The sequence below is a fragment of the Tachypleus tridentatus genome, chromosome 5, assembly GCF_004210375.1.
Source record: "Tachypleus tridentatus isolate NWPU-2018 chromosome 5, ASM421037v1, whole genome shotgun sequence".
Classification (NCBI taxonomy): domain Eukaryota; kingdom Metazoa; phylum Arthropoda; class Merostomata; order Xiphosura; family Limulidae; genus Tachypleus; species Tachypleus tridentatus.
In genome coordinates, this window is record NC_134829.1 from 27522191 (window position 1) to 27538334 (window position 16144).

The 16144-nt window shown below is 34.8% G+C and overlaps 1 protein-coding gene and 1 long non-coding RNA gene across 6 annotated transcripts in view; one reads left to right on the forward strand and one right to left on the reverse strand.

Annotated features, from left to right (window-relative positions):
• The window catches only part of LOC143250796 (uncharacterized), a 179549-nt gene that overhangs the window by 95887 nt on the left and 67518 nt on the right, over window positions 1-16144 (reverse strand). The window lies entirely within an intron of this gene.
• LOC143250793 (puratrophin-1-like) overlaps window positions 1-16144 on the forward strand; it is a 208357-nt gene that overhangs the window by 55200 nt on the left and 137013 nt on the right. For all 5 annotated transcript variants that reach the window (XM_076501789.1, XM_076501788.1, XM_076501792.1 and 2 more), the window contains one exon: window positions 744-941. In XM_076501789.1, coding sequence (XP_076357904.1) covers window positions 744-941 — 198 coding nt within the window. The remainder of the gene's footprint in view (window positions 1-743; window positions 942-16144) is intronic.

Below are 16144 nucleotides of genomic sequence, written 5' to 3' on the forward strand. Positions count from 1 at the left end.
AAGTTATTTTGTTTAAATCAGTTGAGAGTAATTTGAATTTTGTTTAAATAACTTGTGGATTTCTTATATTTTTAGTTATGTTTTACTTGCAATATTTTATTGTTTCTTGAATTTATAATATATAATCATTATTTATATTAACTTTTAAAATACATGTACTGTAACTTATGTGTTTTATATATGTTTTGATTTTTTAAAACATTGTGTTTAACGTACCAAGTATCGTATTTTATTAGGATGGCTGAAGATTAGTGCTAAGGCTGTGAAAGCGCTACCTATACTTACCGAAACAAAAAATAACTAAATGAAAAAAAATACGATACTTTGAACCTGATGGTGATGGGATTATTGTTTAAAATAGTTATTACACTCGAGAAGATCACATGTCGAAATTTTCGTCTTAGTTAAAAAATAATTAAATGTTAAGAAATTAGTTTTTAATTCTCTTTACCAGGGTTTCTTTTTGGTTTCAGATAATAGTTAAGAGTCTCGAGTTTGTAGTTTGATTGTTCCAATTTTCCCCATGCACACCCACTGACGTTCTGTCTTGTGATTTATTACGAAATATATTCTCGTCTTCAAAGGAAATCGCATTCCGAGTAACATGAAAACGTTTTATTTTATTTTTTTATATTTTCGAATTTAGTTCATGATATTCATAAGGTATCTATCTTAAGCAGATGCAACTGTTGTAGAATCAGGACGGTGTGACTGATCAGTTCTATTTTATGCATGTGAAACAGAGTCCAACTCCAAGCAAAGTGGCTGCACTAACCGAGTCAACTCTTGGCGCCCTCTATCACCCTTTCCATTTTGTAAGGACTCAGTTGGTGAGACAAGCGCGTGACATACTTCTGTGCCAGTTTTTGGGGGACTTCAGGAAATTCTGTGAAGAGTTTTTACTTCCAGCCGGATCACTGCTACAGAGAATCCAGTTCAAGGTAAGGTCATTTAGTACATGTGGCTGAAAGTTTGTTTTGTTGATGAATGAATTAATCTTTATATGTTCTCAGTCTCTTCTTGTTGAATTACGTGCATTAAATTATTTTCAATTCTGGATTTTTTTTGCTGTTGTGATTTTGTTAACTGTAAACTGACTGGACTTTCGATGGAAGAGATTAATTGTTGTAGTTTTAACATTGCAATAATATCGTTATCTTTACAAAAAGTAAACTAGTATTTTTGCTCTTATATTGCTATTCAACATAAGATAAATCAATATTGCCTGTAGTTAAATTTGATATATTAGTCATAAATTTTAAAATAATATTTTGCAAAGATAAAAAAAGAAGCTTTGTTATTTCTTACTTCTGAAGTAGAATCATGACGTCACTTCGATCGCGTATTCGTGTTCACTTCACTGTGTTTAAATATTGACAGTTTTTACTTCTCATGAAATAAAACATTTTATATAACCTGCACTTGATAACGTCAGGTTAACCTGGTGAAATGTGGTCAGTTATAAATATGGCGTCTAGTCTGTATATATAGTCGTTAATAAAGTAAAAGTATTTATTTAACGAGCACTTGGTTTTGGTAAAACAAGCGGAGATGTACCTTTTGGCAAAGACAAACAAAACCAATGGTTTGAAAAAAGGAACGGTCTTTTGACACATATTTGTTTAGACAAATAGGGAACTGAACTTATTTCGTACACTAGGAGTTAGTAATTATGTTGTGAATTAGGGAATTGAACCAATATTTCGAAAAATAGAAGCCAGGATCGATTCTATTTTAATGGGACAAAGAATGGGTGGGTGGAAGCTTATTATTTTGGATTCATGCTACAGTGAAGCTAAATTGTCTTCCTGTAAAATTAAAGCTAACGGTGTTTGTTAAGAAAACTAAAAATTTAATATATAATGAAGAGCATTTCAATGTTAACAGCATTTTTTGTGTATTAGAAGCTAAGCTTTGAGTTTCGCAAAAAAGGTACAAAAACTGCGCCAAGGTGACATTTGTTGTCGTTAGCTCGTACTCTATCTGACAATTTCACAAGATAATTGTTTGCGATGACCTCAAACACAACCAACCAATAAAAAGCAACATTAATTAAATGTTAGAAAAACTGGGTTAATTAAATTTTTGAAAGTTTTTAATCGGTTGTACGTAGTAAAACTGTTTTTGTTCACAACGTTTGTTTTTTAAATTAATTTGTTATCCTCAGTTCTTGTGTCTCGCCTAATAATGGTAATTAAATCTGGCGAAAGTTGTGAACAGAATAAATGTTTTACTCTGTACAATAAATAAACAATTTGTGTGATAGTCGCATTACTGTTGAAGGAATACATTAACGGAATGTTTCTTGTTCTAAGATATTCCTTTGATTCGTTTTCTTTTATTGTTACTATGTGTGCACTCGAATATATGAAAGAAGCTAGGAAGTATATAGTTTACAGTGACATATCTATCATATAATTAATATTTTTGTAAAGTTAGAGTTCATTATTTTGTTTTCAAACAATGCATAATAACGATATAATGTTGATACTGTTTATACAACGGCTCTTTGATATCACTTAAAATACACCTATAACTTTCCGCCTAGTTGTTACATCAAGTAAACAAAAACTGGAAGATATCTAACACATATGTTATATGGATCTTGGATTACTATGTTTAACTTTTCGTGTAATTAATTCATGCTTGTTTTAGTTGTTTGGTTGGGTAAATGAAGCCAACTTCCCACTCTGCAGTTTGATATTCATATTGTGGATGTCCGCGTTAGAATAAGCCTCGGACAGAGGGATGGGACAGGTTATGAAGGTCATCAATCTAGGTCAGGACAGGATAATTGATGGGCTAGTCATGCTACTAATCTTAAAAAAATGACTGAAATACCAGTAGTTTTATCGAGGCAATCAATGAGTAATGAAGTGCAGTATTAACAACCCTCGATCTGTAGATTGGATCAACAACAAAAACACCTTAGGGTCTCCGACCATTGGCAGCAGCAGAAAAAGACAAAATGCTTTAAACAGCAGGATATGATTAAGCGTTTTTCGGGTGTTTTTAATATTATCAGTTTTAGTTGTTAACAGATAAACTGTGTAACGTCCATGGAAAGGAAGGTAACTTGAAACAGTCCAAGGTTTATTACAATTAAGAATTTGCTTTACGTAGAGTTCCTTCTTTCTCTCTAATACCGCTGAATTATTGTCAAATTACTGTCACGCTAATACTGAATATCGGGGAAGTATCATCAGTACCTTTGTCGTGTCGCCAGGTTATTACAACAACGACAACATTGAATATCGGTGATGTCTCGGCAGGTTATTACTACTACGACAACATTGAATATCGGTGAGGTCTCGTCAAATTATTGTTCTCCGTAAACAAGAAGATCAACACAACAACAAGTTGGGAAACTACTAAAGTTTTTTTCAGTATTTCTCTTAGCTGTGGTTGAGTTATCTTATTTAGTCAGGCAACCTTACTGAAGTCAGGCATATTAAGAAACAAAGAATAGATGGTTCAAGAAAGCACTTGTTGAAGGTAATTTATAGACTTTCACGGTCTACCTACAGGGGCTGTAGTCGGTATCTTCCAAACACAGTTTCATTACCATGAAAAATAATACCCCTCGCCGTTTACAATACAGGACAATTTTCTTGTTTATCCACCACTGAAGTTTATTTACATGAAGAGTACTGAACGACTTGGCTTGAAGGATGAAAACAGGGAATACATAGCTTTTGACAAACGTGACCTTTAGAAAACGCAACAGTAATGTTTGAAATGTACAGGTATCGTAACAAGTTCTATTACTTTCTTTTATTTCCTTATATGGCATTAGAATGTGTACATTACAATTTAGATTTATTCAAAGATACATTAATAGTATGAAGGAATACTATTGTTTGTTTTCTTATAGCAAAGCCACATCGCAGGCTATCTGCTGATCTCACCTATGGGAATCAAACCCCTGATTTTAGCGTTGTAAATAGGTAGACTTGTCGTTGTACTAGCGAGGGGCAAAAGAATGCTAGATGTGTCATGTTACTTTAGATACTGTTAATTGTTAAATCTACGTGGTCCAGGCATGGTCACTGAGTGGTAAGTCGGGCGGCTGATTTTAAGGTCCAAGCCTCCGATATGCTGATTAATATGCCTCGAACTTTCAACTCTTGATGCATTATAGAAGTGATAATCAATTCCATTAATCGGTTAATATTAGTCCTGTAAGCGCCTTGTACTGTTAACTGATTTCTCTGTTTCTGGTTAGCGGAACTAAATATTAAGAACAACTAAGCCTGAACCTGGAGGTTTCTGATCTAACCGTTTAGCCTAAGTTTGGTATAAGACGCTATTTAGGTTGCAACCATTAAATACGGTACATCTTTGTGTGTAACACATGATTAGTTCCACAAAATCTCATGTTTCGCAAACGCGCGCGGGCGTGTGTGTATATATATATATATATATATATTTATAATATGAGCATGTATTTATTAGTGTCAGTGAGTGATAAATGACCGATACATCACTAACAGTGAAGATAGCCAATTGAGGAATTAATGTATTCTAATCATTAGAAGCCAGAAACGGTGTATTAAATCTGCTATGTGCAGTAGTGGGTTGATTTGTAATTGTGACCATTGTAGGTAACTTGCTTTGACAAGTAGGATCACATTAAATGTGGTTAAACTGAGGGTTTTACAATATTATTATAAGATGTTTATATTAAATATGAGGTTTCTTTATGTAACAGTTTTCATAAAACTTAAGTCATTATTATTTATGTAAGTGAAAGAAGTACACAATAGAAAACCAACTCAACTTTTAAAACAAGCGGTATAATTTCATATGACGAAATTAGGGTGCTTGATCCATAATCGGATGGTCACGGGTTCGAATACCCATCACATCAAGCATGCTCGCCCTTTCAGCTGTGAGGGCATTGTAATGTGACGGTCTTTCTAACTATTCGTTGGTAAAAGAGTAGCCCAAGAGGTGGCGGTGAGTGGTGATGCATATCTGCTGTCCCTCTAATCTTACACTGTTAAATTAGGGACGGCTAGCGCAGATAACTCTCGTGTAGCTTTGCGCGAAATTAAAAAACAAACTCGCTATAAAAGATTATGAGATATGCAGTTTTGCTGAACCAGATTGAACCCTTTTTTACAATACAGCCTTGTTTTTTATTGGGCATTTTCTTAAACATTACAATCTTGTGTTTCCTGTACAAGATATTTAAAATTTTATTATGTGACGTCATCTTGTGTTAATATGACCTAGGAGCTATTCTGAAACTGTTATTGGCTTGCATGTTTATAGCAAATTCATTGATTCCAGTATAATATGTACTGGTACGATACATACGGACTTTTGTAGATTTTGATACTTTATCCTGCTCAGACAGTTTGGTCGTTTGTTTCTTGCACTATTCTGTAAGCCTCTTCTAGTTTTCTTAGGTTTGAATCTCAATTTGAGTTTTTGTTTTCGTAACTTACATGCCTTATTTGTATTTCTTTGCAAATTTGTAAACAACCCTTACAAATGGTGTGTGGTATTTGCTTTCAAGTAACGAGAAATTAAATCATCATAATTGAGAAACGTATGCTATTGTTCTTATTTTCATCCGCATTCAGGACTTTATTATAGCAACAAATTGAAGATGCAGCGCAGTTACACATAAGTGCCTATTTCTACTTGTTATATTTGCTGAAATACTAATTATATATTTAAAATTCTTGATGCCAGTGAAGTAACAATCATTTGATTATGTTTGAACAGTATAGAGTTAATAATATTTAAACATTTGTTTATTATGTGTATACGTGTGTATATGAATATATTAGGCTTCTAATACTTTTGAAGTCACTCGTAAATTACATGCTTCTATATATAACCTTTAAGCTTTAGAAAGTCTGTTTTCCATTTGGTGTTGTAAATTTTTTTGTTTAACTAGAACCACGTGATGACTTCGTCGTGTCAGAGTAGGTGACGTCAAAGTCGGCGTAAGAGATTTTTTTGTTGCCAACGAGACAAGCATAATAACAACTGGATGTAACACATTAAATGTTTCTTATGTTTAGTCATCACCATCTGCTAGTCAATTTGAAGTATTTTAATCACAATTTTTGTTGTATATAAGGGCGTGCCTACATACGGCCTATTAACATAACCATCTTAAACAAAACAAAAAAGGTGATTCAGGGTTAAGTGTGTCCGTCATTACGTCATCTGCTGTGTGCTCATGTAGTGTTGGCACCCGCTGGTTTTTCCATAGCATTTGGTTACATACGAAAACACTTGCGCTTTTAACGATCAACTGTTTTGCTTTCTAACCGGATTGTCTTTTGGCTTTTAAGATGGTCAGTTGACATCATCGCTAAGATTGTACCGAACGACGAAAAGTGTGTAGCAAGTATAACAGTTTAGAAAAGTTAACTCGTATGTGTTTCTAAAATAAACAGAGCCTGGTATGACCTAATGGTTTGGGGTGCTAGGCTCGCAATCTGCGCGCTGTGGGTTCGTATCCGGTCATCTAACACGCTCATTATTTCAGCCATGGGGTGTGTTATTAGTTTCTATAAATCCCACTTTTTGTTGGCAAAGAATAACCAAAGAATCTGCAGTGGATGGTGTTGACTCGCTGTATTTCATCTAGTCTTACACTGCCAAATGAGGGACGACTAACGCAGATAGCCCTCCTGTAGCTTTGCTCGAAGTTGAACTAAAAAAATCAGTTAAAAAACTGTAATAAAAGATACAGAAAAAAACTATGTGAACGTATTATCCTTTATCTTCATATGGTTACAATATGCGCTTTCTTGTGTACAGAGTGAGCTGGTTTGTATGAACTGAAGAAGCCACTGAGAACCATGTGAATACGAATCTCTTGTATTACACTAGCAACTGTAGACAATATGTGACTGTGGTGTTCTTTCTTTGTATCATACCGCCGTATGGGAACAAATAAATATCCTTAATATCGGCTACTAACTCCATTAACCGAACTCGTGTCTTGTTTTACATCTTAAAATCGCTTGAAAATGCTCTGTGCCTAATTAAAACTTATTATTTTTCGACATCTAGAAATGTCAAAGATTAAATAATATAAAGGTAAGATTTTTATTCTGAGTATTTGAAAGATCACGTTTAAAAATATTTTTAATATCTAAATGAAATATCTGAGTTCTCGTAGTAACATCTGATGAAACAGTTTTGTTTCTTAAAGATTTTCACTAAAGCTGTCAAGACTAGAAATTTATATTAAAATACTTAACTGTTTTAAATTTCAGTATTAATTAACGCTACTCGTTATAGCCAAACACACTCTGCCCTTCGAGAGTTCGTGAGCCGGAGGTAAAAATTTTTTTTTTTTTTTTGTTCACTCTTTTGTGCTTATATGTTAATGTGCATTTTTCTGGGTAGTGGCGAGTCTAGCTTTTGAATCAGCTTCACATAGGAGTCGGTGACCCAAGAAAGGTCAAGCTACACTGCTGATACTTTGTCCTCCATATAGCATTATAACTTTTGTTTATGGGTGCTATTTAATTAGTGGAATTGAATCCACCTGTACAAGAACGCCGTGCTGTAAGTTAATGTAAACTAGTGTGGGCAAGTTTGAAAATAATGATTACAGCATCTAACTACTAGAAATTTCTTTTTTCTAAGTGAGAAACACCCGTTAAAAGAGAAACAGTACACAAACCCATGTAATACGAGTAATTAAGATAGTTATTGTATTAATGGAGCCTGATGATATTTACAATGTCTGCAGATATAAAAAAAACAAAGATAAATATATTGATTTAGACTTGTTAAAAAAAACAATAACTCAAACGATAGATGGCGTGTTGATGATTTATCTCAACGATTTAAATAAAAGTTTTTCTTCATGAGTTAAATCTCAAGATAGATTTATTTTGCTAGCTTAAGTATTTCCATACATTTGATCCGAGTTTTCTTCTAAACTTAAAAAAAGGAAACCGATTTCTAGTTTTAGAAAGTATTTCCATTGTGGGAAAAAATGAAATTTTTTTTCTTCAGAGGCGGATAGGCATGTTTAATGTGACTAGCATAAAATACCCGCGTTATTTATGACTCGGATGTCCCATAATGAATCTCAGAAGCCTGAACATACAAATCAAGTTCCTCCATTATCCAGAGTAAATATTTAAACCACCAAAGGAGGATCCGTATCCGAAAGAAAAATCGTCAGGACACGTGCTCGTAGTACTTCAGCACGTGTGGCAAGCTTATTCTCGCTATCTTCTGAATGAGAATATGAACATATATTTAAAATGGCGTCCATGGAACTCCGATGAGAACTAGAAACAAAACAATTCAATGCCAGATTCGGGTTTAGTGACCCTGAAAATCTACTTTTACACCCTCGTAATGACTTGACCTTACAGGGGTGTTTAAAAAAAATTGTAGTTGAACCGTATAAATATGGCCACTCCGAATGCATCTTTTAAGTATGGTCCTGTTAGCTCCAGAACTGTAGGAGTCAACTGGACAAACAAAGTTACAAGTTGAATTAATAGAGGATGGAGGCAGTGGGAAGATGGCCTTGACTACAATAACATGCTGTATTTATTAGATTTCCTTACACACTACTTTCATCAAATCTATAACCATTAGTCAAGTTGCATTTTGATGTCTAAGAAAACTCCTGAGAGTCAGAGACGAAACAAATATCTCATTTATTGGCATTTAAGTTGAAAACGAGATAGCAGCTGTCCGCTTGTGAGCATACAACGAGCAGTAACCGATTCACCTTCGTTGTTAAGAAACCTTGATAAAGATAGAAGAATCAACAACACTTGTTGGACGGTACACTTACAACGAGAGTAAGTGGATCAAGGTTAAATAACAAAAATAAAAGTTTTTCCATAGGAGCAAAAAACCATTTAGAAACTCTAGGTTTATGTATTATTCCAGTTTGCACTGTATCTTTTAACAGTACTGGGTTTCGTATGAGATACAACGTTGTTAATCTACGCTACTTTATTAAAACCTGTACGTGTATTGTTTGATATAGTACAAAACAACTTTGAATTATTATTATTTAAATGCTATTAATTTTTTGTGAGTTCTCTGTTAAAGTAAAAGGAACACTCAGTAGTTTAATATATATTCAGTCACAATATTATGTTGAAATTCTACATAATTTGTTTGAGGTTTTAAACTCCAGTTAGTTGTAGAACCAGAACACAAACAAAAGCATCATCGGTTATAGAATACTCCAGTTATTTGTTTGTTTGTTTTGAAATTTTGCGCAAAGCTACACGAGAGCTATCTGCTCTAGCCGTCCATAATTTAGTAGTGTAAGACTAGAGGGAAGACAGCTAGTCATCACCACCCATCGCCAACTCTTGGGCTACTCTTTTACCAACGAATAGTGGGATTGATTGTCACTTATAACGACCCCATGGCTGAAAGGGCGAGAATGTTTGCGACGGGGATTCGAACCCGCTATCCTCAGATTAAGTGTCGAACACCTTAACTACTTGGCCATGCTGGGCCTGATCTAGCTATAGACACAACTTAATCATTTACGCATATCTATAGTATGTGCAGCTATTAAGGTTATACAAAATTTTATATGATGTAACTCAGCTCATGATGAGTAATGAAACGTGTATGGTACTTGTTTTAGAGCTTCTAAGAAAGACATTTGAATAATCTTATGTATTGTGTGGTTGTATGCTTGGAACAATGAAAGCTGTTCTAGTTTTACTGAGATGTTGAGATTGTATAATAAAACTGGGATGAATGTTGTTGAGGTAAATGCCTATTTCATATGCAGCACTCTGATGTAATAATTAATTTCGATATTAGAGTCGGATTCTTCCCTCATTTGTCAGTTAATTCATCGTTCAGCTTTATTTATTTTTATACTCCATAAGTTCAGAGATGTTTGATCATTACTGTCTCGTTTCTTCGAGATCATGAACAGAAAACGTAAACTGAACAGTGATTTAGTTTGAAGTTACATTCTTTGTTTATGGAAAGAGTGTGCCTTTTAACCGCTTTCTTGGATTACGTGTTAAATATCCAACGTTATGAATCGCCTCTCCCTGACCTGAATGGCACAGTAGTGAGGGAAAGGCAGTGACGGAGTTTTGTATTCTCTCTATTTTTTATACGTACTATAACTACTTTTAGCGACAGCGCTGATGAACTTGTACACGTAATTAATGTTATATGTTGTTATAATCGGAGCTGCGAATTTAGACAGAAGAAAGCGTTAGCCTCAGTCTGTTCTTAAAATGCAACGAATCATTGAGTTGGACCGGTTTCAGGATTCCCACATCTCATTGGTAACTTGGACAAGGACAAACCACTCGGTGAGACCAGGCCTCTTCTAATGTTAACCTACAGTCTTCGTATGGCATTTAAAATGTGTGTTTTTACATAACTAACCACTGAACAGTATGAAAAGAGAACATGGTAGCATTAATGCTATCTGTTTTTAACGTCCCATCTGCCAGTCGATGAAAACTGAATTGGAGATACAGAGGGATATCACAGTTTTCCATACTTGAGTTATCGCCATAAAAAAACAACAACTTCGATATGTTAATATAAAAATCAGTAACATAAGCACTTGATTGGCAAAATAACTCTCTTCTAGCTCAATAGTGTTTGGCCAGAAAGATGTGGAAACTCAAGGGTTAAACAATGTTCCTTTGGCATGAAATTGTAGAAGTGTTCGTTTTCAAACAGGTGACAAACTTATCAACCTTACAGCTAGTTACAACTGAGTCTAGTTGAGCCTTTCTTGCTAACTCTGTCGCCAGAACGCGTGAAAACCGCGGAAAAACAATTTTATTGAACTGAGAAACCAGAATATGTACTACGTGACATGTGTGATAACCATCGTGCTTTTTGTAGAGCTTTGGATATATGTATTACGCCTGTATTAGCTTGGAACCTGATGCGAATTCGGGCGCGCTGCTGAGCAATTCAGGTTTTAGATATCAGTCACATGAAGTTCTAATCTCTATTCAGAATTTTTTAAACAAAGGGCAGTCAGAACCAGAAAGTTTTATTTGGGAAACAAACATGTCTCGTGGACTGAATATTAAACTCGTACACGTACGTTGGGTACTCTGGGTGAGTGAGGGACATTACAAACATCTTTCATAAGCTGTAAAAGTTTATCTTCTTTCAAAACAATCTGTGCTTCACTCTGAATTTGGTAACTTACTAAATCATATAAAGGTAACATTTTTGGTAATGCCTTGATTAACTATCTATAATGCGAATTTACCTTGGAGTAATTTTATTAACTTCCTTTTTTCTTGTTACGGAGAAATCTAAATGTTGACATTGTTTCGTTACGACGTATATGATATTCGCCATTTTTACTTACATTAAAAACCCAATAAAACTTGGTACTTTCTTCCTTTCAACCCCTGACGAACGCAGGTTCACCTGTCTAGAGCGCTGGGTTTTCACCGTTTTTTCTTTAATTTATTAATGTGACTTTCCGAACCTTTTTTTTTATCCCTCGTGTGTTTTGCTGCTGTTTCTTGTTTTTACTATCACGGACTCTCATGGATTATGTACCGTTGTTTTAAATTTGGCATTATCAGTGGATTTATCCCCATTATCAGCTTTATTGATTATTGTATTTTATCTCGTAATCAATTACTTGTACTGAAATGTTTCGTTGCCATGTGTCATGACCCTTATTCAGGCTCGAAACATTTTTTCTGTTGTGTGTCGCCGAGCGCGTAAGGCGTGCGACTGGTAATCCGAGGGTCGCGGGTTCGAGCCCGCGTCGCGCTAAACATGCTCGCCCTCCCAGCCGTGGGGTTGTATAATGTGACGGCCAATCCCACTATTCGTTGGTAAAAGAGTAGCCCAAGAGTTGGCGGTGGGTGGTGATGACTAGCTGTCTTCTCTCTAGTCTTACACTGCTAAATTAGGGACGGCTAGCACAGATAGCCCTCGAGTAGCTTTGTGCGAATTTCAAAAACAAACAAACTGTTGTGTGTCGTATTTCCCAAATTGTTATATTAGTAGTTCATCATATTATTTCTCTACTATATTATTATAAGACCATCAGTTTTTTATTCTTCTAGTTTGTCATTGTGATCTTAACTTGCTTTTCTCCTGTCTGTAATTTTGTAGTTTCATATTCATTTTCCTAAGTCTGTTACCGTCGGATTATTAAATCTTTTTCAGTGATTCTATTAATGTCGAATTATTTTCCTTGTGTCTGTTGCTTTGATATTATTAACCCATTTTCTTAAGTGCATTATAAGGTCATCAGTTCACTTTCTCTTCTCGTTACCCTCAAGTAGCTTTGCGCGAAATTCAAAACAAATTTCTAATCTTTTATTGCGACGTTATTAGAATAAGCTGAAAAAAGATCCACCAAAACTCTATGAATGGATCACTTTTACTGACTGCTACTTCTGCTAAATTTCTAGGTTTAACCTATGACTCAAAATTAACGTGGCTACCACATATTAAAAATGTACTGATACGAATCTGGAAAAGAGCAAACTATGCAAGAAGTCTTTCAGGTAAAATCCAAGGAACATCACCAGACAACATACTTAAAATCTACAAAACGTACATTAGACCAACAATAGAATATGCATCACCTGCCTGGATTAACATAGCACCCACACATGTACAGAAACTTCAACGTATACAAAATTCTGTACTAACTTCAGCATACAAAGTACCACGTAGCACCTCAACCATATTCATGCACAAGTATACAAACATAGATACAATAGCTGAAAGACTCTTGCATAATTCTCTAAAATATTTCAATAAGAATTGGCATAAAAATGACTTAATGTGTGATCTCGACAGATATCACGTACATGATGTAAATGGTCCTAAATACCTCTCCCCTTTAACATATATTTAAGAAATGTAACACAAGCTGGCCACTATGCACTAGACACTTAGTCCTTGTTTACTTTTTATTTTTATAATTATTATTTTCTTTTTTAATCATTATTTTTTTTTTATTTCTCTTTTTGAATTATTATTCAAGTATTGAATAATAATAATTATTATTCCTTTCTTTTCTGTGTGAGTGTTTGTGTTACTACAAGTAGTAGTAGCATTCTCTCAATCGAGAAAAAGGAGAAAAAAAAAAAAAATATATATATATATATATATATGAAAATACAAAAAAAAAAAAAAAAAACAACAAAACTTCTTGTTCGTCCATGCATGGACTGAGCCCTGAAATGGACCTGAGTATGATGTTATACTTTTACTCTGGCCCAAAGCTTTAAAAAAACAACAACAACAAAAAAAACCCTAAAGACAGACGCTATAATCGTTCGGGAGGGAGGAAGAGGTCAAATGTACCTGACCCTCCTGGGTATTTAACAACATCAATACCCAAATACCCACACAGTCAAACTTGCGACGTTATTAACTTGCGTTTCCCTGTCTGTTTTCTTCAGCTTTTGTTTCTGTAAGTCTGTTACCTTCGGATTAAATATTTTCCCCAAGTCTGCTGTTGTTAGATTATTAAATCTTTTCTCCAACTCAACTGTTAGTAATCTCAAGGTTACGGGTTCGAATCCCCGTCACACCAAATGTGCTCGCACTTTTAACCGTGGAGGCGTTATTCCGCGATACTGCTAAATCAGGGACGGCTAGCGCAGGTAGCTTTCGTACTCTTGCATAGTTTTGCGCGAAATTCCAAAACAAACATAGATTGTGCAGAACTTTGTAACTGATTAGTTTTTATTGCCAATGTTGATTTCTTTTTGCCATGACAATTGTTGTTACGATAATTCACATTAACAACACTGATTTTTTTCACTTCGTCTTAAAATATTTCTATGCGATCATCACTCACCCTTTTACATGTATATATGGATATATTTTCAAATGTTCGGTTGTATGAAGTGACATTTCTCGTGAATATGGAACTCAATTTGAAGTGTAGTTGAGCAAGTTAGATGATTCAAATGTTTTCGTAGGTATAAATTTTCCACAACAGATCTACTACAGGAGTCATTCATTTATTGTCTGTGAAGTGCACAAACACCATTAGTAACACCTTATCAAGTTGCCAGATTTGTTCATGGAACAACCTTCCATAAAACTTGTGTAAACGATCAGTGCAACGTGAAGATCCAACTTTATTTTAGTTTTTCTATTTATGAACATTTATTTGCTTTATACACGACTTGTTTGTTGAGGGATACGTTGGAAATGCATAGTTCGATCTTTATCCCGGCTAGCCGAGTTTAATATTGTATTTAGTACTTTGTAATAGATGTTTTCTTCTCAGGGCTGGAAAAAATTAGCACTGCTATAAAAAAAAATAGTAGTTAGGATTACATTAATAATAGAAGAACGCCAAGCGCTCCTTTGGCTGCTTTTTCATAAAGCAAGGTTTGGTGTAATGTGAAATCAACAATAGAATTCCAAGCGTTCTTTCAGCTGTTTTCTTGAACCCGATTTGTTATAATGTGAAGTCAACAATAGAAGAACTCCATGCGTTATAATGACTGCTTTTCGCAGAACAAGGTTTGATGTAAAGTAATAACTCTGAAATGAACTAGTGCGTCTTTATTTGATCGTTGGCTGGATTTTTTAAATTGATTTCAGGGCTAACATTTTTTTTCTTACAGATAACTTCAGAAATAAGAGTTCACGAATGACATTAATTTTAACAGTATTATATGAGCTTGTGATCGTACAAGAGCTGACTGTTGTTACTTGCTTAAAACCGCTTGAAAAAACGAACAGTACTAAAACCTGTGTGATCAATCGCTTACTTCTTAGGGTCACATTACGTGTAGAATACTTCAAACTTGTCCTTCATTTAGTATAAGAGTTTCTGAATGATTTATAAAGAATAGTGTATAATGGCTTGCCAACCACACCATATCTGCCATATTCAGAACTGACGAGGCTTTTCGTTAATACCAAGATTTGTCAGGCAGGCTGGGATGGTACAGACACGATAACGTTTGAGACGATATTTATAACTGTTACAATGTGGACTGAATTAAGCTAGTGAACTCTCATTTCTCTCTCTTTTGTTAATATCACAACACATCAGAATTAGAGTAGAGATTATTCAGGCTCTATTGTTTATTTTAACACCACATATAAATATTATTCTGTGAATATTCTCTCTTCAATAAACCTGTTCAGTGTTCAGAACTGACAAACCGTGTAAGCTCTTCTGCTTTATCTCGGAGCGGATCCAGCGATCCCAGCATACAGGAGGGTAGATTCATTAGTGATTAGTATAATAGTGAATCTAAAGAAGGGTATATAATATTTAAACAACGCCTTATCTCCGTGTCCAATGTTTACGACACCTCTCGCCCCAAACCAGAGCTGTTAATAACTTTGTTTTGAACGTGTCAACATTTCAGTTAGTGCCAAAGTCTGTTAGTGTTTTTCAATCTTATCTTTTTTTTACTGTCTGCTTTCTGAAAGGCCCGGCATGGCCAAGCGCGTTAAGGCGTGCGACTCGTAATTTGAGGGTCGCGGGTTCGCATCCGCGTCGCACCAAACATGCTCGCCCTCCTAGCCGTGGGGGCGTTATAAAGTGACGGTTAATCCCACTATTCGTTGGTAAAAGAGTAGCCCAGGAGTTGGCGGTGGGTGGTGATGACTAGCTTCCTTCTGTCTAGTCTTACATTATTAAATTAGGGACGGCTAGCGCAGATAGCCCTCGTGTAGCTTTACACTAAATTTGGTAGAAACTAATATTTTGGCAATAAATCTTAGAACTATTGTTTCATAAAATGTCAACTAATGTGTAATTACACTATTCTGTCAGTGGTAGAACTTTTATTTCATAACTATTGTTGCACTTTCTTCTGTTAATCAGTGTCAGAACTATTGTTTCGTGACATATCAGTTAATGTTAGGACTTTGTTCTAAATAGTGTGGTTTAAGTTAGTTATGCGAACTTATGTTCGTGTGACACGTGTTTTACCTATTTGCAGTTGCTTGTTTTAAGCATTAAATCAAGCATTTTATTGTATACGCTGTGTTTATCTCGGGTATAATGCACTCATTTTAAGCATTTTACGCTATTAACTTTACAACTGAGTCGGTAGATTGGTTAAAAGGCAATAGTTGTTATAAGTAATCGTTTATTAGATTATGTTTTTGTCTGCTTATGATAAAAAATGAAGATACAAACAACATATATTGACGACAAAGTAAGTTA